The sequence below is a fragment of the Chinchilla lanigera genome, unplaced genomic scaffold (genome assembly GCF_000276665.1).
Source record: "Chinchilla lanigera isolate Chin_1 unplaced genomic scaffold, ChiLan1.0 scaffold00063, whole genome shotgun sequence".
In the NCBI taxonomy this organism is placed as follows: domain Eukaryota; kingdom Metazoa; phylum Chordata; class Mammalia; order Rodentia; family Chinchillidae; genus Chinchilla; species Chinchilla lanigera.
The window spans coordinates 7,069,992-7,096,210 of NW_004955464.1; the positions used below are offsets into that span (position 1 = coordinate 7,069,992).

The 26,219-nt window shown below is 40.7% G+C and overlaps 2 protein-coding genes across 2 annotated transcripts; both read left to right on the forward strand.

Moving 5' to 3' along the window:
- Positions 1-563: 563 nt before the first annotated feature.
- On the forward strand, positions 564-25,000 carry Txndc12 (thioredoxin domain containing 12 (endoplasmic reticulum)). The gene is made up of 7 exons (XM_005398592.2): positions 564-811; positions 11,623-11,683; positions 18,103-18,155; positions 19,021-19,094; positions 21,241-21,310; positions 21,966-22,049; positions 24,156-25,000. Exons 1-7 carry the CDS (start codon positions 724-726, stop codon positions 24,233-24,235), a joined length of 510 nt encoding a protein of 169 aa, XP_005398649.1. The 5' UTR covers positions 564-723; the 3' UTR covers positions 24,236-25,000.
- Positions 12,220-14,757, forward strand: Kti12 (KTI12 chromatin associated homolog). The gene has a single exon (XM_005398591.2). It carries the CDS (start codon positions 13,180-13,182, stop codon positions 14,251-14,253), a length of 1,074 nt encoding a protein of 357 aa, XP_005398648.1. The 5' UTR covers positions 12,220-13,179; the 3' UTR covers positions 14,254-14,757.
- Positions 25,001-26,219: the final 1,219 nt, after the last annotated feature.

Genomic DNA, 26,219 nt, shown 5'->3' on the forward strand with positions numbered 1-26,219 from the left:
CTGACTTATGCCCTGATTCCCTTGCTCCTAGTCAGTTGTTGCACTAAGTCTGACTATCAGTTCGTTGCATCATCCCCAAGAGGATGACTTGGTAGCAATGGTAAGGTCTAGCGCTATTCCAGCGGTAAAGTGCTTGCCTGCCAGGCACGAGATCCTGCACGGCAGAATGGATTTCGAAGCGACCTGAGGAGGCAATGAAATACGGTTGTCCAGTCTTTTATATTTCAGGAGGGAGAAGGGGAATTCAAGACCAATGGGTGAGCAGACCACTGTTGTAAGGGACTGACCTCAACAAACAATAATCTGCGTTTTGAATAGTAAATTCGGTGACTGTAAAGGGGCGGGGCTAGTCTGACTAGCGGATGCCCCCAACAACTATTCTGCGTAACCTCTCCCTGTCCGCACTACCTTGGTCCACCTTTTCCCTCTTTGCCCCGGGACCTGGAACTCAGCATCAAAGGAAACCAACTCGAGCTCGAAAGCAGCCACATGACCCTTCTACGTGATCTGCACCTTTAAACTTCCTTCATTTCTAGCCGGACCCCGGAGGCACCACCCACATCCGTCTAACATCACTTCCTTCAGAGTTTGGGGGAAAAAAAAAAAATCTAGGAACGTGAAGGTTTGGGCTGAGCCGCGCTTGGGGAGCCAGCGGACCTTCTACTGACCCTCCAGCCCTGTGCCCGTTCGGCCGGGTGGCCCCACGCGCCGACCACCGTCGAGATGTGGCCTCGTCTCGGGGCCACCTGTTTGCTGGGCTTCAGTTTCCTGCTTCTCGTCACCAGTGATGGATACATTGGTCTTGGAAAGGGTCAGACGGTGTTCTTATCTTAATCTTTTACTGATCCCGGGCCCTGCCCGAGTATAACCCTCTTTTTGTCCTAACAGCCCCCACCCCATCCATCCCGTAGGTCACGCCAGATTCTTTTTTATCTTCCCCAACCGCTCCTGAGAAGCTTGAGGATTGGTTGGGATAAGGAGTAGTGGGTCTGGGAAAGGTTAAGTAGGGGAAGTTACACTTGATGCCTCTCAAGTAGTTCATTCTCGGCTTGGGAGAAGAAATAGCCTTTAAATAAGGAAAGGAATGTTAGTGCTAGGCTTCTGGAAGGTCCTCAGAAATGGTCACCTTCCTTCCCGGAAGAAGAATGGTCGTGGGGGACCGGGACTCCCGAGCTGGGTCTGAAGACTCGGTTACTGTCTCCTCCTTGCCCTGGGGAGACAGCGTCTGGGTCCCAGGGAGGTGCACAAGAAAGGACCACATGAAGGACAGAAGATCTGCTGTTAGAAGGTCATCAACAGTTGTCTTGGTGTAGTTTCACCACTGAGTCTGAAGAGACTTTTTTTTTTGAGGGGATATCGTGGTTATGAGTTGAGATTAGGGGATGTGACCCCTACTGCATCCCATCAGCTACAGAAAATCTTCCATTTTGAGCTTGAACATCTTTCTCCTCATTAACTCTTAGTTGAGAATTGGGTTGAAATCTGTGAACTCAGGGTTTAAACTTGTCTAAGTGGGTGAGTTGTAGATGAATCCCAAACCCTCTTCCATTTTCTTGTACTGGCCTTACTATGTGAGATGATTCTGCTGCAAGTCTGATGTTTTTAATTGTGTTTTCTTATCCTCTATTTTCACATTTATTGGTGTAAGTAATGAGATAATGAGATTAGTTGGACTGTCAATGAGCCTGAATGTAATCATTCCTTTAGTAAGTAATTTTTTTTTGTTTTTGAGACAGGGTCTTGCTATGTAATTTAGGCCAGCCTTGAACTGGTAATGTATCCCAGGCTGGCTTTGAATTCATGGCAATCTTCCTGCCTCAGCCTCCCTCCTGCTGAGATTACAGATGCACACCACCATGTCCAGGTTTCAGTAAATAATTTTTGCTCCTTTCCTCTGCTGCAAAATGGGTATAATATCTATCTCAGGGGCCAGGGATATAGCTCAGTGGCGCAGCGCCTGCCTGGCAAGTGCAGGTTGTGAGTTTGATTCCCAGTACAAAACAAAACAAACAAATAAACACTACCAGACCAAAAAAGAAAATAGTTTACTCTGTTTCAATTACAGTATTGTGTTACTGTGTTTCTACAGTATTGTAGACAGTACCTTAAGGGTCATGCATTCAGTAGCTAGTCCTTGCTAGACAATAAGCTCTGAGTGGTTATAGTGGTTCTAGTTATTATTGTTGCATAATAAGCCACGCCAAAATTGAGTATTGTAAAGAAATCATTTTATTTTTATTGTTCTGTGGATCAGGATTTTGAATGAAAGGAAGGCTTTTTTCCCCCTCTTCCATAACGTATAGGGCCTCTACTTAGCTGGCTACCTCTCTCCATGTTGTCTTTTTATGTAGCCTAGTGGCTTCCTTACAGTATGGCAGCTGGATCCCATAAGTAGGTACCAGAGGTGAACAGGGTGGGGAATGTGTGGCATTTTTATATGCTCACATAGCATAGCATTATACACCCTTGCGACAGGTTCAAGAGGAAGGGACATTAACATCTCACCTCTAATGGGAGCTGTACTGAAGTCACATTTTAGAAGAGCCTGTGAGATAGGAGATACTGTTGCAACCATCTTTGGTAAATATTGTCTGCCACAATGAGCTGGGGCCATTTGTCTTGTTCCTGCTCAGGGATATTTGTTCAAAGAGAAATGAATGATAAACATGGTCATAGTGGCCTTGTCATTTTCCAGACAAGTAAGTAGGCAATTTCATGAGAGCATCGTATGTACTTTGAGCAGGAAAATAATAGATAACAGCAGCAGCGCACAGATGGGTTCAAGGCAGGGGAACTGGTTGTAAGGAAAAATATAAGATGCTTGATGAAAACTAAGTGAAAATGAAAAAAATAAAAGACACAATATTATGTCACATACTTAAAAAATACTTAGTAAATGTTAACTGGTTTTATTTTCTCCCATGGAAAATACTTAATTACTCTGGAAAGGAATTAATATTTTCATTTTTTGTTTTATGTATCTCTTGCATATGGATTCCTGGGACATAGATTATGCCCTATTCACTACCTCACTACTCACTACCTCCCTACAAAAAGTGCTACTTGAGGCAGTAAGTGGTTCCTGAAAAGCTTGATAAGTGAAAGTTCTTTCTAGATGTTTAAGTAGCTCCACCTGTTTGCGTAAGATGGCCTGGCAGTTTGCAGAAGGGGAGATTGAAGCTTTCCCACCTCTGCCGTTTAGCCAGCTCTGGTCTTCCCTGGTGGCCATTTGTTCATATGTTGGACTAGAAATGCTTCTGTAGGGCCCTTCAGCTCTAACATTCTAGAGTTCTAAAAAAATCATTCTGTGTGGGCTAAAAATGTGGAATGGATCGCCTCTGGGGAGAGGGGAATGACTAACATTTCCTGTCCACATACCATCTTCCCAGCTGATGATCCTTGCATTTTTCATGCATAGACTAGTTTAAGCCTCATAGAAAGATGCACTTTATTTTTTTTATCATCCTCTTCCTCATTTCACAGGTGAACCTAAAATGAGGTGCAGGAATCACGCCACCATTAAGTGGGCTAACTGGAACGCAGTCCCAGAGCAGCGTCCTCAACCAGTACACCACTCTCAGCGCACAGGGAGAAACTAGAAAGTTATCATGAGAGGCAGTTCATTTGCTCTCCAGTCTGAAACAGAGGCAGATGATGTTGTCAAGTCTTTAGAGTAAAACTGGGGCACTAACACTTGGGAAGTGTTTGCCTTCCACTGAATGTCTTATTCTCATTCACAAAAATCCAGCGAGAAGGACATGTTTGTTAGTCATGTTTTCCATTTGTGAAAACAGTAATCGACTGAACCAGGATCCCAACTCAGGCCTATTTGTCTGTAGGCAGACATTTAGCCTCAGTTAAGCTACCCCTCAGGTAAAGTATTGCCTGTTTCAGCAACGTAGTTGCCAGATCGGCCATTTGACCCTTTGTTGTTTAAGTTTTGTCAGCAGGTAGACATTGATAATTTTTTTTTGGATGTCTTTAGCTTATAATAATTTTTAGGGTAGAGAGTTTGGAAATTCTGATGTAAATGCTGTGTTTAAAAAGTTACTTTTCCTTTGTAAAAAATGTTTTAGGGAAAGAGCTGCTGATGTTGGAGACTGCTGTAGCTAATTTTGCAGATAACTGGCATAAATTAAATGGCTGTGCAGGTAACACTTTAGGAAATTGTGCTGTCTTCAGATGTTTCTTGCTGGCATGGGTGTGAGTTTGAGTGGTTCTGACAAGTGGATGACTTTAGCAACAAGGTAAACACTGCCTTTATTTAAATTCTGTTTGAAGGGGAAACGAAAGGTCCCAGATTTGCCCCATCTGAAGTCAGTACTCTCCTTCTGTCTGGGAGAGGTTGCATTCCTTCATTGGTTCGTTTACTTAATCTTTGTTAGAGGAGCAGTAAAGGGTAGTAAATGTTTATAAATACAGATTCTGGGATCCAACCATTTCTGTTAATCTTGTTCCCCGCTGTGCCATTTGCAGGCAGTGTAACTTGGAGGAAACTATTCAGCTTATTTCCTTATCAGTCATAAGGGGATAATTAGAGTTTATACCTCATATGGTTATTGTGAGGATTAAATAATACCTGTAAAAGCATTAAAAAATTATCAGATGGGTACTAAATGCCACATAAGAATAGTCATTAATAATTACCATTATAATATTATCATCATTAGTATTAAATAAACTAAGCATTCAATAAATGATGGTGGTGATTACTATTATGAAAAATTCCAGTATACTTTTTAATATGAATTCTCAAAGAAATTTTGCATATACAGTAGACTTTTGTTTTTGTTTTTCTTTGTGGTGCTAGTGATAGAACCCAGGGCATTCAACCACTGAGCTACATCCTTAGCTTTTTTTACTTTTTATTTTGAGACAGAGTTCTGTTAAATTGCCCAGCTTTGGCTTGAACTTGCAATCCTCCTGCCTCAGCCTCCCAAGTGACTGTGATTACAGGTGTATGCCACCACACCTGGCTAGACTATTTTCTGTTGCATCTTTTGACTTAATCTTTTGGAGTGCTGCTATAGATCAGCTTGGGAAATATTTGGATACTAGAAAAGCATGCTAATTAGGAACTAGAAGACCTAAATTTTGGTTATGGTTTCCCTTGGGATGTTTGATAGTTTCTGCCCTTTTCTAGGCCTCAGTAATAAGAGAGGGTTGAAGTAATTGATATTTCTAGGCATGTGACCCTTTAAGTTTATGAAAGTTAAATAACATAAAAAACTAAGATCCTCAGTTGATTTAGCCACATTTCGTGTGTTTAGGAGACACAAGTGACTGCTATATTGAACAGCACAGGTACAGAATACTCTGGGCAGCACAGTAATTTCTTCTGAACACTGCTGTTCTTGAGTATCCAGAAACAACTTATGGAGAAATTTAATTTAACGTGATATTAATTTAGCTTTCTTCCTTTTGATTGGCTGTTGCCTGTTATCTATTCCTTTATCATTTTATTTTCGACTTTTACTAGTCCTTCTGTTTTAGACATGCTTTTATAAACACCACAGAAGTACTTTAGTTTTCCTTTTAAGTTAAATCTGACAGTTTCATCTTTTAACTTCAATTAGTAAGTTTATCTCACCTATATTTTTTGTAACTATTGACAGAGCTGCTCTTTTCTTTCATCCAGTTTCCGTATCTACTACTGTTTTTTCTATGCTTTTTTTTCTCCCCTTTTTGGGCCTTGTCTTTACAGTTTAGGTATTTATATGTTCTGATTTCATTTCCTTTATTAGTTTTAAACTTGGTACTCTAGTTCTTTTAATGGCTATTTTTGAAAATTTATTTGCATTCTTAATAAAAAATAACATTAAGCTGGATATTGTAGGGGCTGGGATTTAGCTCAGCAGCACAGTGCCTGCCTGGCAAGCGCAGGGTCGTGAGTTTGATTCCCAGTACCAGAAAAAAAAAAAAAAAGCTGGATATGGTGGTGCACACCTGTAATCCCCACACTCTGGGAGGCTGAGGCAGGAGGATCGCAATAGTTCAAGCCCAACTTGAGCAATTTTGCACTTTTGTGAAACCCTGTCTCCAAATAAAATTTTAAAAAAGACTAAAAAGGTAGTTTGGTGCAAAGGCCCTGAGTTCAATCCTCAGTATTGGAAAAAACAAAAAACCCTTATACTGTCTTAAGTCGCAGTAGAAAGAGAGCCTGAGAATAATTTCAGTCACTTCCTTTATTTATAGGCAGTTGTTATCCAGTAATTTAATTGTTTTAAATGACAAATTGGGTAATACATATTTTTATTGATAGAATATTTAGATTTATGTACATATTCACCCATTTATCTGTTCACTGTTTCTTGTATCTAGGCTTCCTTTTGGGACCATGTATCCTTTAGCTGTCCTGGTAGTTTTCTTTGTCACCGAGGGGACTATTTGATTCTTCCTTCTATCTTCAAATCTCCGATACTTCCACAGTTGCTCTTGATGACCATGGCTATTGTTTAACAGAAGACAAAAGGAACCGGAAGGGGCCCTTGAAAAATTCTTACCATGATACTTTCCGATTTCCGGTTATGCTCTCTTTCCTGTTACTTGATAAACTGTCCATGTTCCTAACAAAGGCTGATCCCTCTACTCAAATACTAGAGTCTATCTCTTCTCACCTACTCAGTAACATCTTACCAGTCAGACTCCTTTGTTGTCCCATATCATCAACCTTTTCTGTCTTTATTATATAATTTTTTCACCTTTTAATATTTTCTGTCCTTGCTCCCACACCTTATATTCACACTAAAATCTTGTTAATTTTGCCTCAAGACCTACCTGGAATCCAACTGTGCCTTCCTCCTAGCTGGTTCAGCCCCTCATCCGCTCTTGCCTGGATTACTACAACAGCCTTTTTGCTAGTCTTGCTGTCCTGTATTTGCTTGCCAAGGCTGCAGTAACAAAGTGCACACACCAAGTGGCTTAGACACCAGAGATTTATTTTCTCACAGTTGTGGAGGCTGGAAGTCCAAAATCAAGATGTTGGCAGGGTTCTTCCTTCTGAAGATTGTGCAGGAAGGTTCTCTTCCAGGCATCTCTCTTTGGTTTATCGATGGTTCTATTCTCTCAGTGCGTATCTTTCCCAATTTTACCTTTTGTATAAGGACACGCCTCATACTGGCCTAGGCCCTCCCTGATAACCTCATTTTGATTACCACTGTAAAAGCCCTGTCTCCAAATAAGGTCACATTCTGAGATACTAGGTGATAGGACTATAACATATCATTTGGGGGAAGAAGCATACAGTTGAACTTATAACACTCCCTGTAGCATGCTTTCAGTGTAAAAGCCAAAGCAATCCCATTAAAACACAAATTACATCACACCAGTATTGTCACTGCTGGGAACTCCAACAACTCAGGTAAAAGCCAGTCTTTACAGTAGCCTGCAAGGCCCTGCATTGTCTGTTCTCTCCTTTGCCCCTTTGCCCTTATGTCCTTTTACGTTATCAGATCAACAGCATTTTTTTTTTTTGAAGCCCAGTTTCACTATGTAGCCCAGGCTGGCCTCGAACTTGCAGCCATGTTCCTGCCTCAGCCTCCTGAAGGGATGGGATTACAGTCATGCACCACCGTGCCTGGCTAGACAGTATTATATAGGGCTTAACAGCAAGTAGTTGGGATGGTAATGACCTAGGCTCAGATGACCCAGCTCTGTCATTTACTATACTATGTGACCTTGGCAAAGTTATTTGAACTTGGTGCTTCAGTTTTCACAGTTTTAATATGGTTGTCATGAGGATCAATATTTGTATGGTATTTAGCATAGTGCCTGACATTTTTTATTAGTAGTAAATACTTACAGCAATTCTCAAGTCCTGTTCTAAGTGTTAGCTTTCCTTCGTAGCTGAGGGAACATTTTACAGCTTGAACAAGTACTTCAATAGCCCAAAGTCACATAGCTACTAAGTGGGCAGAACCAGGATTCAAACCCAGGGAATCTAGGTCTAGAACCCATGCTTTTTACATGATCTCACTCAATATGCATTGGAATAATACATAATGAATTCCTGATGGGGAAGAGTCTCTCTATGTAAACATGTCTATTTTGTTATTTGTTTTATTTTATTTATTTCTTCAGTTTTTGCTGTGCTGTGGGTCTAAGCCAGGGCCTGTCCATGCCTTGGCAAGTGCTCTGCCACTGAGCTAATCCATAGTCCTGTCCTGGCTCTTGAAAGATAGTTTTGCTGGGTACATAGTTCTAGGTTTAGTTATTTTCTTTCAGCATTTCAGATATTATACTCTGCTGCCTTTTTTTTTTTTTTTTTTTCCCTACTACAGGATCTTGCTATGTAGTTCAGGGTCGCCTTGAACTCTCTGCAGCCCAGGCTGGTCTCAAACTCATGGCAATTCTCCTGCCTCAGCCTCCCAAGGACTGGGATTATAGGCGTGCACCAGCATGCCCAGTTTGTCTTTTGATTTCTAGTGTTGCTATCAAGTTTAATTCTTGATATTTTGAAGGAAATGTTATTTCTCTTTGACTTTTTTCTAAGGTACTGGGGACTATGACTCCAACATATGAATTTGAAGAGTGGTGATGTTCAATTTACGTCATAACAATATGTAGCTCACATTATAGTATCCTACGGAATAGTTTCAATTGCTGTAAAAATACCCTGTACTTCAGCTGTTCCTCTCTCTCTCTCTTCCATGATCACTGCTCTTTCTACTGCTATCTCCATAATTTTGTCTTTTCAGAGTGTCATAATTCAAACTGACTTCTTTCACTCAGCACTATATATATATATATAAAGTTCCCATGTCTTTTTGTACCTTGATAACTCATGGCTTTTTACACGGATTATCCATTCACTTGTATTTCAGCAATTATATTTGTAATTTCTTTAAGTTCTTTTCAGCACCCTCACAGATTTGCCTATTTATTTTGTGTGTTGTCTGCCTGTTTTTGTGATCCTGCGTGTTATTTAAACATTCCATACATAGTTGTTTTTTTTTTTTTTAATATTCTTTGGCCAATATCCTAACATGAAGTCTTAAGGGGGTCTAACCCTGTTGCTTGTGAGGACTTGTTCTCTTACATTTTTGACCATCTATGATTGTGAGCTCATAATGTTTTTTCTTCATTATTGACTTCCCTATAGGCCTGATGTAGGGAATGTTTCCCTGCAAAAAAACCCTCAGCGTTTGACTCATCTGAAAACCAGGCAGTACTACTGACCTGGGATCACCCTGCTGTGTTTTTGAGGGTTGGAGTCTTCAGATCTTGCCACATCATAATGGATGTTTGCTTTCAGGGCAACCTTACCTTTTGTTCGTTCTCATTGTTTGTCCTCTGAGGTTAGCTTGCTTTGTGTTTAGAGAGAGATTTCCATTATTACTGAAAGTCCAGTGGGTACATTCTGGAAGTCTATTTTATCTACGATTTCATTGCTTTGTAGGTGGATAGCTCTTTAAGCTGTTTAACTGGGCATTCTGCCAAAGCCAGACTCAGTTGTGTGAGTTTAGAGATTGTGTATGGGTGGTGGCGATCACAGTAGGCACATTCCAGTCCTCTTGGGCATCCTCCTGATATCACTCTCAGTTGTTCAGTCTTCAGGATCAAACTTTGGGCCCTAGAAAAATGACACTTTCTGTCTTGATAAACAGGCCGTACTGTGGGGAATAAAAAGGAATGACTATTTTGGGTGCTGCCTCCATGTGCTAATTGAGGTGAGATTTTATTTTCCTGGCGCAGCCCTGCTGATGGAAAATAGATTTGAATTTATTTCTGGAAAGAAAACTCTGGAAGACAGATGTAGTAATCACAAAGACACAAGATTGAATCCCAGCTTGGTCATTTAGCAGGAATGTGACCTGGTACAGCTCATGTGACTTTCCTGAGCCATAGAAATCTCAACTGTAAAGAACAGTAAAAGCTGCTACTTACTATTTGCTTACAAAATACTAAGCACTATATATTTTTTCTTACTTAATATTCAGTAATATCTTTATGGACTATCTCCCACCCTTTGTTTACTGGAGATTGAGCCCAGGGCCTTGTACATGTTAGGTAAGCACCATACTACTCGGCTACATCTCTACCCCTTTTTTACTTTATGTTAAGACAGGATTTCACTAAGTTGCCCAGTCTGGCCTGGATTTTTGAACCTCTCGGCTTAGTTCCTAGATAGCTGGAATTGTGAGTGTCTACTCCAACAACTAGCTACATTATGGTTATTATGGCTGGTTTTTTTTTAGGGGGATTGTTTTGTTTTTTGAGACAGGGTCTACTATGTAGTTCAGGCTGGCCTTCAACTCACTATGTAGCCCAGGCTGGCCTCAAACTCACAGCAGTCCTCCTGCCTCAGCCTCCTGAGTGCTAGGATTACAGGCATGAGCCACCACGCCTGGCTGTATTATGGCTGTTTTTGAGAAAATGGAAATGTAGAGAAGCAAAATAAAAATAGCTTCTTGTTATGGCCAAATTTAAATGAATTAGTACATGTAGAATGCTGGGCAAATACTATAAAATAGTTAATAAATAGCAGCTACTAATACTATGACTATGAACATTTTCTGGATCTATAATTAAGTCTTTTGTATGATTTGGCCTAAATAAATTCATTTACTTAAAAACTATTTTCTGGAGCACTTTGTTACAGCCATGTGTACTGCTAAATGTTAGGAAACCAGGGCAGAATAAGACAAACATGATCCTAGCATTTAGGGCACTCCCTTGGAGTAAGAGAGGTAGATACAGACATGTTTACACTTGAGCCTAGGAAGTACTATGATGGAGCAAGAAAAGGGTGGTTTGGCAGTGGGGATTTATGAGAAGAAATGACTTCTTGGTTTATACTAAAAACTGAGTTGGAGGTGAAGGTAAGGATTAAAGGCAGAGAAAACAATTATGAAGTCCCAAGGGTGAAAGACTACATGCTGAATTTAAACCTGTGAAAGTACATCTGTGTGTGAGGGTTTAGAAAAATTGTGGAGAGTGAGACTGGAGAGGTGGGCAGATAGAGGATTCTTAAAGTGTTTTGTAAGCCCCATTTTAAGAGTTGACCCTTTTATCTTTAGGGCATTGGAAAGCTTCTGAAAGGTTTCTTACCCAGCAATGATATGATTGAAAAGGTCACTCTGGCTAAGCTGTGGGAATAATAACAATAACTTAAATTGCATTACCCTATTTATCATTATATTGACACTCAGGAGTAGTAGGTATTCTCTTGATTTTACAGATGGAGAAATTGGGACTTAATTCACTCACAAAAATTTACTGTTAATGGGAAGTGGTGTCCGGGACCTATGTGTTTCTGACTTTAACCTGTATCACTGTGTCATTTTTAACTAGTTATGATTTGTCATAATCTATGTTGTATTTACTTTGTGGAAAATTCTCATTCTTATAGTATTTTGGAATACTCTGATAGTTTACAAAGTACTTCACATTATTATTTTCTTTAATATTAAAAAACTGTCAATTAGGTAGTGTTCCCTTCATGTTATAGGTCTGAAAATTGAGGGTTAGGGTATATACCGAGTAGTAGAGCTGGGTCTTGAACACCAGGTTCTCCACAGAAAAAACCTGCTTTGTGGGTATTTTATGAACATATCACACTTCTTTCTTGGATCTGTGCCCTTTGTTTTTTGTGTGGATGTTTATAAAGCTTTTTGTTTCCAGGTTTTGGAGACCATATTCATTGGAGGACACTAGAAGATGGGAAGAAAGAAGCAGCTGCCAGGTACAGAACATGATTTTAGGTCATTTATGATGGTTAAACTCTTTCTAGTCATCAACCTAGTAGTGAATTTTAGGTGAAGGGTTATGCCATGGCAGAGCAAGAGCTGAGTAATTGCCTGTCAACAACAACAATACTGGCTAACATTTCCCAAGTGCTTATTATGTACTAGGCATTAAATTGTATGAACTAACTCATTTATTTCTCATAGTAACTCTGTGTGGTGAGTTCTGTTGGTACCTTTTTAGGGATAAGAAGACAGGTACAGAGCAGTTAAGTAACTTGTCCAAGATTACAGTTAAGTAGCAGAGCCAAGATTCGGGTACAGGCACTCTGACTTAGGCACCTGCACTCTCAACTAGACTATCCTACTGCCTACTAGCCTCTAGTGAAATATATACATAATCTCCCAAGTAGGTTCAGTTTATGCACAGACAATTGATAGCATAAGGAGAAAAAGATTGGGGGGTGATTTATTTAATCTTCACAACAATCATTTTATAGAAAAGGAAATTGAAGAATAGATAAGTGAAATAACTTGCCAATAGTTAAACTACTAGTAAGTGGCAGAGCCAAAACTTGCATTTTCTTTACTAGATTGTACTGGAGAGATACAAAGACTTTTTCCACCCCAGTATATGTGTTGCTTCGTTGTACACACACACTTGCACAGACACGCACTTCTGGACCCACCAAACTAGTGCTTGCTGTTCCTAGAACAGAACCTACCGTTTCATGGTTCTGGGTCCAAACCTTCTGCAGTAGAGTTGTCGGATGTGTCCGACTTTTTAAAATTTTAAAAAGGATGTTCAGTTACATTTGAATTTTAGACAAACAACACATAATTATGTCCATGCAATGTGGGGACATACTTATATTAAAAGTTTATTGTTGTCTTCCTGAAAAATATCCGGTGATGTCTCTGGATAGTTTTTCTCTTCTGTTCTTTTATAGCCTTCCTACATCTGCCTGTTGTAGTATTTGTTATTCAAGTGGCTGTAGGTGCTTGATTTTTTTCCCATACAGACCCCTGACTTCCTATGAGGGAATCATTTTATATCGATATCTGAATCCTCAACCATAGGGACGTTAAGTGATCGAAATGGTTACTGAATAAACTTTTACTGAAAGCCATGAGGTAGGTGTAAGAGGAAGCATGAAGGAGGGCAAGCATTTATGAATTGACATTTTTATGCTAAATATAGTGCCAGTAGTTTTGCAGTATTTCATGTTCATTAAATTCTCTTTAATAAATGGATGGGTATAGTCCTTGAACCGCAGGGAGATCATATTGTCCTGAAACGTAAAACATTTGGCATAAATAACTGATGCCATTTTAGTCTCTGCGACTCCTTTTGGAGAAAACTGGACCTGGTCCTATTTAGCATAGGTGTCTCCATAGAAACAGGAGAGCCTGTAAGAGTCCAGAAAGCCCGGAAGTGCAATTTGCACTTCCGTTTTACCCCAGAGACCCGGAAGTTGGCATAGCGTGGTTGCATATGTCCGCTCCGTACAGGATGCCGCTTGTTGTGTTTTGCGGGCTGCCGTACAGCGGCAAGAGCAGGCGCGCGGAGCAGCTGCGCCAGGCGCTGGCTTCCGAGGGCCGCGCGGTGTACGTGGTGGATGACGCCTCGGTGTTGGGCGCGGAGGACGCGACAGTGTACTGCGACTCCGCCCGCGAGAAGGCGTTGCGTGGGGCCCTGCGAGCCTCGGTGGAGCGGCGCTTGAGTCGCCACGACGTAGTCATCCTAGACTCGCTTAATTACATCAAGGGCTTCCGCTACGAGCTCTACTGCCTAGCGCGGGCGGCGCGCACGCCGCTGTGTCTGCTGTACTGCGTACGGCCTGGGGGTCGGAGCCCGGGACCTCCGGGGGACGGAGCGGAGCAGCACCGGGGCCGGAACGTGAGTGTAAGCTGGACGCCACGACCGGAAAAGGGCGCAAAACCGCCGACGGCGGGCTCCGAGGAACCGCATGTTGTGGGCTGTGAAGTAAACGGGGAAGCCCGGGGCGACGTACCTGGGGAAGTGGAGCCAAAGGAGACCAGCACCTCAGATTCTCCAGCCCTAGTGACTCCGGAATCCGAGGAATCTGCAAAGCACGTGTCCGGCGCCTTTTACCCTCCCGAACTTCTGGAGGCTCTAACCCAGCGCTTTGAGGCTCCTGACTCTCGGAACCGCTGGGATCAGCCTTTATTTACTGTAGTAGGCTTAGAAGAGCCTTTGCCCCTGGCCGAGATCCGGGCCGCCTTGTTTGAGAACCGGGCTCCTCCACCGCATCAATCTACGCAGTCCCAGCCACTTGCCTCCGGCAGCTTTCTGCACCAGCTGGACCAGGTCACAAACCAAGTCTTGGTTGGACTGTTGGAGGCGCAGAAGAGCGCTGTCCCCGGAGACTTGCTCGCACTTCCTGGTACTACGGAGCACCTGCGCTTTACCCGGCCTTTGACCATGGCAGAACTGAGTCGCCTCCGTCGCCAGTTTATTTCCTACACTAAAATGCATCCCAACAACGAGAACCTGCCTCAGCTGGCCAACATGTTTCTTCAGTATCTGAGTCAGAGCTTGCACTAATCAGAGTCATGGTTCTTGTCTGACATCCATTGCACGGTATTTCTGTAGGAGTGATAGTTTGACGGTTTGCAGAGAGAGGTGATGTAGTGCTAGAGCTGCTGAGTTGGACTGATTAACCCAAACTTTCCTGGCAGCTTCTGTGCCAGGCTAGAGAATGAACAGGATGTTGGCAGATTTCTTCAGCAGAAAGAGCTCAGGAGGACAGAGAACGTATAGATTGGATTCTAGTTGGAATGTCACACAGTTGATTTTTCTCTGAGTTGTGAGTGAGAATTATTTTTAAAACAATTAGGAACAGAAACCGAACATGACACAATTCTGTATGTGCACTTCTTTTGTACAATAAGTATTTTTGAGTATTGTACCTACTTTTTTGCTGGCTTTTATCTTGGAGCAAGGTTCACAGGTAAATCCTTCGTTTTCTGTTCCTGGGAAGCCTTGACTTTTGTGGAAGTGAAGACAACCACTAGATTATTTTCTCTAATAAAATATTTTAAAAGTAGAGCCTGTTGGGGTCTCTTTCACTTAATGTAACTTAATGTTCTCCGTGCATCTTAATGTGACATTTTATATACACATTCGTTACTGGCTTGTTTTTGTTTTTGTTTTGTTTTGTTTTGAGACAGGGTCTCTAGGTTGACCTCAAACCATGAAACTCCTGCCTCAGCCTCCTGCGTCTGGGATTTATAGGGACAGACTGGCGCATCCAACTCATGTGTTATTGCTATACCTTTGGCTGAAATAGTATTTTGATAAAACTCAATGAAAGACTAGATTGGTCTCACCTAGAGTTACTATATTACGACAAGTTACATAACTTGTGGTTCATAATGTGTTTCACTGTGAGTTTGTCTTTTGTTGGTTTCATTGAACTGATAGTATAACTACTTTTATAAGTGCCTGTCCTGTGATTTTTTTTCAAATTAATTGCCTTTGAGAAGTGAAACACAAATGATTGAAGGATGTAAAAGACTGGGGTCAGAGGATGATGACAAAATTCTTGGGCGCCCATATGAGAAGACTAACTCGCTGCTGGAAGAAGGTGGTTTGGGGAATGCCTTACCAAGGAGTTAACATTTGAACCATCATTTTAGAGCAATGGTCCAGAAAGGGCCGAACTAAATATATTAGGCTTTGTGGATCTTGTTTTCTCTTGCTACATATACAATAAATAAATGAACGTGAATGTGTTCTAATATGGCAAAGCTATAGACACGTTGCTTCTTGACCTCTTGGCTAAGATCAAGTGTAGTATGTTCTTACCAGTTTAATATCTGATACATACTCTATGCCAGAACAGTGTATTACTTGGATTTTTGGTGTATATTAACTGGATTTTTGGAGATGGGAGGTAAAACAGCTTGCTCTTTCCACTACATGCAGCACCCTGGTACTGAAACACCTCCAAGAGTGGTACAACCTTCTCAGAATAAAAAAAAAAAAATACATAGAAACCGAAATGTGAATTACATTTAATTCAAACGTCACAAAATATTTTCCTTTAGATTTGCTTTTTAATTACTGAAAACTATGTTTAAAGGTTTATTTATTGTTGGCCCTATGGAAGCAAGAGGTGGGCTGGATTTGGCCTGCAGGCTTCAATTTTAATTCCTGTTCTATAACTGAGTAAAAGTACCAGGCAGAAAAGGGGAGGCAAGACATTCTGAAATGAGCATGCTTTGAAAGTGTGTGAGCTGTTAAAAATTGGAAGAGATAGGTTGCCATGGTTGATGATACATCGTTGGACCACCTTTTTCTGATACGTGAGAGGATTAATGCATGAAATGAAGGTTTGAACTAGGCAGCCTCAAAGACCTTTTCTAGTTTTCATTATCTGATTCGTAGCTAGGTGATTATTGGTTGAGATGACTTTAAACCTATGGATTCTGGATTGCCATTCTAAATGGAATTAGACTGTAAAAGAAGACCGATTTTAGAGTCGGACTTCTGAGTAAACGGCATAACCTAGATTTTTTGTTTGTTTGTTTTGGTTTGGTTTTTTTGTTTTTTTCCAGTACCTGGAATCAAACTCACGACCTTGCGCTTGCCAGGAAGGTGCTGTGCCACTGAGCTAAATCCCCAGCCCCTGTTTTGTATTTTGAGATAGGGTCATGCTGCACAGTTCAGGCTGGCCTTGAACTCCTGGTGTGCATACTGTCCTGCCTCAGCTTCCCAAGTGCTGGAATCACAGGCATGTGCCACCATGCCCAACAGAACCTAGATTTTATGTGGCTAAGTGTTTGTTTAATCTTTCGGGAGTCTTGAGTTTTCTCATTTATATTGTGAGACCATTAATGATATCTACCCTAGATTGTATTGAGGTCTTATATGAGAATACATAGAAGGCACGTAACACAGTGTCACATAATAAACATTAAGCACATTTTGACTATTTCAGTTATATCTACCCACCTGAACTTGCAATTGTCATGTATTTACAAGCACGTGCAAGTAGGAGAGGCACAAGTACATCCCAGATTTGTAGTCAGCTTGTGTATTTAAAACTGGTGGTGAGGGGCTGGGGATTTAGCTCAGCGGCAAAAGTGCCTGCCTGGCAAGCGCAAGGTCGTGAGTTCGGTTCCCGGTACCAGAGAAAAGCCAAAAAAAAAAAAAAAAAAAACTGGTGGTGAACCTAGTGCACGTGTGCCGCACTGGGCTGGTGTGTCATTGAAAGTGTTAAAAGGTTCACCATCACAGATTTAGAATATTATAGACATATAGTAAAGATAATATAAGTATTTGCTACCAGTAATATTGTATGTGCCAGACGGAGATGCAGAGACAGCTGAGAATTTCTTAGGAAGCTCCAAGTGTAACAGGGAGAGATGGATAAATAATAGATGTAAGGGGCTGTGGATTTAGCTCAGCGGCACAGTGCCTGCCTGGCAGGCGCAAGGTCATGAGTTCGATTCCTGGTACTGGAAAAAAAATACAAAAAAAAAAATTAATTCAATAATGCTAAGTGTAGTCGTGTATTACACTAGCATGTGGTGATACAGTGATACAGGAGGTTGTGTGATTAAGAAAACCAGTGATTGCCTACATAGGGCCCTCCTAGTTGATATGTGAGTTTTGAAAGCTTAAAAGCTTTATTTGACTACAGGTGGATTATGTTGCTCATTATTTAAAATTAAAAAGAAAAACTTTCCCTCCCTGATTATGAAAATTATATTTAATTTTGGAAAATACAGAAGTTATAGGGAAAAATTCACAGTCTCATCATCTATAGATAACTGATATTAGTTTTGGTACATTTCCTTTTAGGCCCTTTCCTTTGCATATTTGTATAATTAAAATCAGATTGTAGATGATTTTATATCCTGGATTTTTATTTAACAGCAATGAAAATTTTTCATTTATATTTTCAATGACTACATAATGTAATCATTTAAACCGGGTGTGGTGGTGCATGCCTGTAATCCCTGCACTCGGGAGGCTGAGGCAGGAAGATTGTTGCGAGTTCAAGACCAGCCTGGGCTACAAAATAAGCTCAAGGCCAGCCTGAACTGTATAGCTAGACCCTGTGTCAAAACAAAACAAAAACAAACAAAAAATAATGTAATCATTTAGAATACCATAACATTTTAAAATGTTGATTTGATGTTTTCTTGTGTCACACATCTTTCTTCTCTAGCTTTAAGGCACAAACTTGCAGAAATGTCAGAATTTACCAGTGATTTTGCTCTAATACATTGTTATTGAATATTTAGATTGTCTCATGATTTTCCAACTGAAGTCATAGTACAGTACATGACATCTTTGTACATTAATCTTTGCATAAACATTTTATTAGACTAGGTTTGAGGAAGTGGGATTACTAGCTTATAATTTGTTTGTTTTGTTTTTAAGCGGATTGCCTCTGATGGTGATTATTCATAAGTCTTGGTGTGGTGCTTGCAAAGGTAAGTTCAAGTACTCAACATCAGACTTCAAATGTGCTGTCAGAGGTCAACATATAATAAATGTTAGCACTGATTCTGCCCCACCACTGCTGGTTGCTTGAAGAAATACCAAAGAAATATAGGTTCCCTTCCTTCATGAAATGTGCATTTTTATTTGCAGGGGTGAGGATATTTGGGAGAATGAGGTAAATAAAATACAGTGCTATAGAGTATGGGGTTAAGTGCTAAAATGTGTCAAATCGACCATGAATATTAGAGGGAGATGAAATCATGTACTGAGAGACATGACAAGTAGTTAGGTAAGACTTTCCTGGAGGAGGTGGGAACCAAATCAGAACCTGAGGTGATTGACTGTGACATGCCTTCTTTCTCCTGTACTAACTACCCTGCACCTTCCCAGCCAGGTTTTATCTTTAATTTGGTGTGCTATACCTAATAACATCCCAGTTGGAGAAGGCATGTAAAATTAGTGTAAGTGATTGTATGTATGTATGTATACATATATTAGTGCCAGGATGCTATTCTATTTCTCCGTACAAGTTATTGAAATGTAACTGAAAAGCAAATAGTAATACTCCCCCGATTTGTATATTGTCCTTACTTCATCAATGAGATAAAAGTTTCAGAGAAAGTGAAATGTCATTCAAGGTTGCACAGCTGTGCAAATAACTAGCAGAAGAAGGGTTAGAATCTAGGAGTCCTGATTCTGGTTTTAAGTTGGAAAAAAAAAAAAAAAAGGCTTTTGCTTTATGCATCATTTTAGCAAATGTTTGAATTATCTGGGAGAATTAGTGATGCTCATGCTCTTTAGGGTTTGGATATGATGATGTTTTTTCTGTTCCAAAGTCTTTTCTTTTTCCTCTAGCTTTAAAGCCCAAATTTGCAGAATCTAAAGAAATTTCAGAACTTTCCCATAATTTTGTTATGGTAAATCTTGAGGTAAGATTGTTTCTCCTTTTTTTTAAAGACTTTATTATTTTAGATTTAGTGTTATTAGTAGTATGAAATCATACTGAACAGAGCCTGCTACTTGTGTATATTTGTTTTTCTCTTGACCTGTAACTTTTGTGTGTGTTATTTGTGTATTTTTAAAAATTTTTTGACCTCTAGTGTTAAGGCTTGCATTAGATGTGATAGAAAGCCGTTCAGCATGTACTTTGGGGAGGACGCAGGAGAGAAGAGCCTGAATAAGAGAACTAAACTTTAACGTTCTTTTATCCTTAGTTTTTAATATTTATTTATTTATTTATTTAGACTTTTGAAACATGGTCTCGCTGTATAGTTTGGGCTGGGCTGGAACTTACTGTGTAGCCCAGGCTAACCCCTAACTAGTGGTGATTCTTTTGCGTCACCGCTAGTGACTGGGACCACAGATGTGTGCCACCATATTTGGCTCATCTTTGGGTTTTATTGTTGTTGTTTGGTTTTTTGTTTTTGTTTTGTTTTTTTTTGGTGTTTTTGAGACAGGGTCTCACTATGCAGTTCAGGCTGGCCTTGAACTCACTTTGCAGCCCAGGCCAGCCTCAAACTCACAGCAATCCTCCTGCCTCAGCCTCCTGAGTGCTGGCATTACAGGCGGGCACCACCACATCCAGCCTTCATCCTTGGTTTTTGATTATGACAGTCTGCATTTTTTATAACTAAATATAATAATCAGACATGGAGGCTTCAGCTCCCTGCCAAATGAGGTTCAGTTGAACACCCCCTCTGTGCTGCTCTTATTATTTACAACCTCCCTGTTTTCTCATGAGACATTTTTCATATACTTGATATATATAGACTCAAGGTCTTGGAATCCTAAGTCATAGAATATCATAGAATATCATAGAATATCATAGAAAGTCATAGAATACCTTTGGATATGGAGAGATTTTTAGGCCATTGATACTGCCCCCAATTTAAAGAATATCTTAGGCCTGAAAGAGGTATTCAATTTGTTCAAAATCAGAGTGGTTAGAATAGGTAGTGTGACTTAACTATATTCCTATATTCTTCAAGTGTGAAATTCCTTGTGTGCTGTATGGTGACACTTGTAGCTGTAAGTTTCTGTGAAGCCAATATTTACTTAACCATAGAACTGAGATTCTTCTGAACACATTAATAGTTAACATTGGGTCATAAAGGTGTTGCTTAAATAGCTAGTGAATAGCATGAATGCTGGCATATCTTATTAAGGTAGTTAGATTACAGTTTGAAGAAATGGACCCATTTAACCACTGAAATGGGAACCGCATCATAAAATTACTGTTGATTTCCCATGCATATGAATTCTTCACCACTTTCTGGGGTAAAATATGGTCTCCATTATTCAGAGGAGACAGAGAAAATATCTTTTGTGAGCATTCCTTTAAGAAATTTCTTCAACACAGTAACAGTAAATAAAATTGCATGGTTATCTCCTGGGAAGACTATCACTCCACAATTGTAGCTAAAATACCAATTTCATTAATTCATGCATTCAAGAAATATTGTTTGTGAGGCAGTCATGTAGGCACTGGGAATACATCAGTGAACAAAAAGGACAACATTTCCTCTTTGAAATAATGTTCTCATTTGGAAAGACAAGGAAAATATGTCAGATGGTAATAAATGTTATAGCTCAAAATAAAGAGTAGCAGGGATGCAATTTTAGAAAGTGGTTAGAAAACGTGACATTTGAGCAAAAGTCTGAAGCAGAGAGCTGATAAGATAAAATATGTCTAGACAGGATAAGAGCAAGTTGGGCTGGGGATTTAGCTCAGCGGCAAAAGCGCCTGCCTGGCAAGCCCACGGTCGTGAGTTCGGTTCCCGGTACTGGAGAAAAACCAAAAAAAAAAAACAAAAAGAGCAAGTTCAAAAGCATGGCTTAGGCTCATATCTGGTTTATTGTATTTTATTTTTTATATCTGGTTTATTGAATGACAAGAATGAGCATAGTAATTGTCCATAGTAATTGTCCAATAGTAATTGTCATACTGAACAAGGTAAAGTATGAAGTTTGAGAAGTGCTCAAGGATCAGATCATGTAGGGCAAGAGAAGAACGCACTGAAAGGCTTTGGGAAGGAGAACACGATCTAATATAAAGGTTACTTTTAACCTTAACAGGATGAAGAAGAACCCAAAGATGAAGATTTTAGTCCTGATGGCGGTTATATTCCACGTATCCTTTTCCTGGGTAAGCCCAAACATCTTACTCTTGGGAGCCATGTCGTAGATAGAGAATGATGCAAGACACTGGCTGCAGCTAGTGAAACTCCACTGGGATACCCAAAAACAGAAGCCAGTTTAAGAGATGAGAGGAATTCTGAATATATGAGAACTGCTAGTTTGTATGAAAATTTTTTCCCGTTAGCAAACTGCTTTTATGAGCAGTGACAAGTTTGATCTTCTGGTTATTCATTCAGCACTCACCTGATCATCAGCCGCATGTGAAGTGCTGTGCTAGGCACTATAAGAAGAGACAGAAGCCACAGTTCCCACCCTGAGCCTATAGTGTAGCCGAGGCAACAGAATAATATAGCCACACAAAAGTCCACAAACAAGTTTATAAGAAATAGTTAATGACCACGTGAACTCCTTGATTCTGTGGGAGATATAAAAATGTATGACCCATCATCAAGCAGACAGCGAACATGCTTGCAAAAAGGGAATAGCTGTGGCAAGGCACAGGGAGGGGCTGGAAGGATTTGTATTCTAGGAATTGTAAGAAGTGCATGGTGTCTAAAGCTTGAAATGCAAGGGGTAGGGTAATGGGCTGCAAGGATGGGCAGGTATCATTTCCCAAAGGACGTACTTTTACTGCAATCCCTGTGCCATTTTGTCTACAACAGATCCCAGTGGCAAGGTGCATCCTGAAATCATCAATGAGAATGGAAACCCCAGCTACAAGTATTTCTATGTCAGTGCTGAGCAAGGTATAGTTCTGTTGAGTGAAAGGAGGGAGAATTGCTGTTAGATTTAACGGGGGTGAATGACAGGCAGGGTTTGTGATAGGAGCATAGTACAGCGAGCTAACTGAGGATCTCTTTCATGACTAGCTTTTGATTAGATCCTATATAAGATACAGGAGAGCTGGGTGTGGTGGTACACACCTGTAATCCCAGCACTTGGGAGGCTGAGGCAGGAGGATCATGGCTAGTTTGAGACCAGCCTGGGCTACAAAGTGAGCTCAAGGCCAGCCTGAACTGCATGGCAAGACCCTGTCTCAAAAAGACAAAAAATAGATACAGGGAAAAGATAAAACTGAGCGCTTCCCTAGCTACTTAAAAAAACAATGGATATGAGCCAAATTAAAACTCTCCTTTAAAAAAAAGAAATCCCATGGAACTGGTCATGGTAATACATGCCTGTAATCCTAGCATTTTGGGAGGCTGAGGCATGAAGATTGCAAATTCAAGCCCAACCTGGGCAACTTAGTGACTTAGCAAGACCATATCTCAAAAGATAAAAAGTGGCTGGGGAAGTAGCTCAGTGTGAAGGCCCTGAGTTCAATCCCCAGTCCTGCAGAATAAATAAAATCCAAAGGAAGAGCTAACTGACTCATGAAAAGCTAACGAACTAAGGCTGGGAGTAGTCACTTGCTCATGGTCTCACAATAAGTCACACAGTTGGTGTTTAAATCCAGAGCTATTTTTTTCCCATTGACAGATAAGAGGAGAACATTTGCAACTACAGAAACAAGGAGTGGGGAGGATGCAACCCGACATGGAGAGAGTGTGAGGCTTGCTGGGGACATTGTGCATGGATGGAGCCCTGGACAGTGAGACCTAGTCAGCATAAGAATGGGAAAAGCCTGTTTCAGGCCGAGAAAAATGGCATCAGCATAGATAGGTGAAGGAAGGCTGAAGTCCTGTCTCTGAATTCTGAAGCACAAGCACTTTAAAGGCCGAGCTTGGACTTCATGGCGTGTACTGTCACTGTCTTCCTTCCTTTTTACCCTGATCTATAAAAGGGAGTTGTTTGCCAAGTTGTCATGTGTTCCTTGTTGTCTAGCGGCCATGTCCTTGACCACTCTGAGTCCTTGGAACTTGTATTTTCAGAATAGCAAAGGGGAAGAGAGCTGGGGGTATTATCATCTCTTCTTCTGGGTGAGGAGAATGGCCTCTTCTTGACCAAATGCAGATCCCTGGAGATTGGTGTTAGATTTTCCACACACAGAAGGGCAACTGGGCTTTAGATCTCCAATTCTTGTCTCTCAGGATTCACCTTCTCTTTAGAATTTTACCCAAGTTAACCACCACCATCTCCACACTGACGTAGATCAAATATGAGCAAGACTGCTGTAGCTTCTTTGTGGCCATCTGACATGAAACGAACAAGTGACTGAAGACATAGGCAAAGCAGAAAGGAAATAGTGAACTATTTTGTCTGGTTCTCAGGAGCTAATGGGTTTGCTTCCCAAGATTCACAGACTCTGGCTTAACCTAGTTCCCAGCCTGCAGCTATACAGGGGTTCTACTGTAGAACCATCATGTCTCTACTGAGATAACTGCCCTGCTTAAAGTGTAGATCCATAAGAGGGTGCCCTGCTGTGTATAAGAAATTTCCTCTTCTCTCTGCTTAAGGCCCTCCTTCTAATTCTCATTCTCTCTCTCTCTCACCTGAAAACGACTTCTTTCATACATAGTTGAAAGTGGGGATGGCTACGCCCTTGAGTGGAGACCATTCTTCCCCCAGCATCCATGGGAATACATATGCACACAGTCACGCACATCAGTGTAACCTGAAACCTCTACAGGAAATGAAATAAATGCAGCATTCATCCAAAAGACATAATGGGGATGGAAGAAGGTGTTTTCATTTTTTTTTATAGTAAGCCTGCATGAAGTAGCATTATTTCATTTTGTAGACAAGGAAGCAAATTCAAAGAGATCAATGCCATGCCAGGACTAAAATCCACAACTAGCTCTTCAGTCCAGATCTTATGACTTCCCCAAGACAGTTAAAAGTCTACATTTATTGTCAAATATCAGATACTAAAGATCTGTTTCATAACTTTCCCCTCTACTCTGATTTTACAGTTGTTCAGGGAATGAAGGAAGCTCAAGAAAGGCTGACGGGTGATGCCTTCAGAGAGAAACATCTTGAAGATGAGTTGTAACACGAATGTGCCCCTTCTTTCATCAAAGTCAGTGTTCTAGAAGGAAAGCAGCAAGGAAAGGAATATTGAGGAGTCACCCAGAACAATTAAACCAACCAGGAAACCTTGCTTCTACCTACGCTGGAAGGAGCTCTCTCACTGTGGAAGAAGTCTGCTGACAAAAGCTGGTTGGCACATGTGTGGATCTAGCTGTATGGCAGACTTCCTTCTCCTGCTGTCACCTAAATGTCCATTTGTCTTTGAATGTAAAGAATGAAACCTTATGACACAAAACTTGAGCCACTTGGAGATTTACTCCTCACATTTCAGTATTTGAGTCTTTTCCCAGTTCCTCCTGCTTTATTCACCTTACTGGTGAAAGAAGACCAGTAGCACCTTTTCTACAATATTAACATTGCAGGACTAGCTTAAAATTTTTTGAAAAAATAGCAAGTCCTAAACAATCAATTGGTAATTTAATCCTTCATCAAGGAGACCAGTCTGTGTTTTTGTCCTGGGAATAATCTTGGAGCTCTTACTGAGTCGCCATGACCTTCCTCTGTGCTCAGCTTACCCTGTTGGCGCGCATGCGTGTGCAGGAGTGGCTGTGCTCGGACTCAGCCCCGCTGGAAGCATGCTTTCCTTCCTGACTATCGGAGAAACTGTAACCTTCAAGCCCTACATGGAGCCATTTTTGTCAGGTCATCAACTGTATTTTTGTACTGGGGTTAACAAAAAGATATATTCATTGTTCCATTAAACTTTAGTAAAACTTTAAAAGAAAAATGTGCTGTGATGATCTTTTTCTTATTGGAAAAGGGAGGGAGGGCAATCATTTCCAAAGAAAACTAACTGCGAGGGCCTGCTCTAGCAGTGCTAACCTGAGACTTCACTACCACATCCCGTATCCAAATGAACGCCAGGGCTCATCTATTTTACTTTTTTTAGAGGTAATATCTTGCTATATTGCCGGAGCTGGCCTTGAACCTCTGGATTTAAGTGGTCTGCAGGCCTCAGGCTCCTGAGTAGTTGGGTGACAGGTATATACCATATCTTTTACCTTTTAAATACCTAAATTCCCCTTGTCCTTGCTATCAGTGTAGGGCAGGACTTTTTCTTAGCCCCAAACTTGCCTACCTGTCTCATATTCTCTCCTATAAACCATGCTCCTTTGCTTTCCCCAGAGTGATTTTTTTTTTTTTTTTTTTTTTTTAAAGGCAACAGAGTAGAACTTACAGTAAATATCAACACAGCAAAATAAACATTTTTATTTTTTTTTTTTTTTTTTTAAAGACAGGATCTCACTGTGTACAGGCTAATCTTGAACTGACTAATAGTCCAGGCTGGCCTAGAACTCATGGAAGTCCTCCTCCTTTAGCCTCCCAAGTGCTGAGATTACAAGTGTGTACTACCACGCCCAGCTTCCCCAAAGTGATCTTTTCAAAACCTGAATGTAGCAATAGATTTCCTATCTTAAAACCTTTCCTGTTTCCTTTATTAAGATTATTACTGTCGGGAAATACATGGGCCTGCAGTATGTGCCAAGCAGTCTTCTAATTTCTCTGTGTGTGTTATTTCATTTAGTTTTCCTTTAGTTGCCCAGCAGCTCTGTGAGGAAAATACTATTGTAATCCTCATTTTACAGAGAATTTGAAACAGGAGAAAATTAAGGCACATAGTAAGGTCAAGATCTTCAGCATGGCCTTGCAGGAAGCTGCCCACCCTAACCTCCTTTGTACCCATTCACGTTTTGGATTTTGTGTTGCGGTGACATCAAGTTGCTTAGAGTTTTCCTGACAACATGCTGGTGTTTTTGCCTTTGTGTCTACTCACCTTGTGTCTTTAGCCTGCGTGCTTCCTACTCTTCTTCACTGCCCATTTTGAACCATGTCTCCCATAGTCTCTGACCTTTCTCATGAGGATAAAATGCTTGCCTCCAAGACACCTATGCTAGTCATGCGTCACTTTATATTGAAGTGACCTATTTGCTCATCCGGGGCTGTCA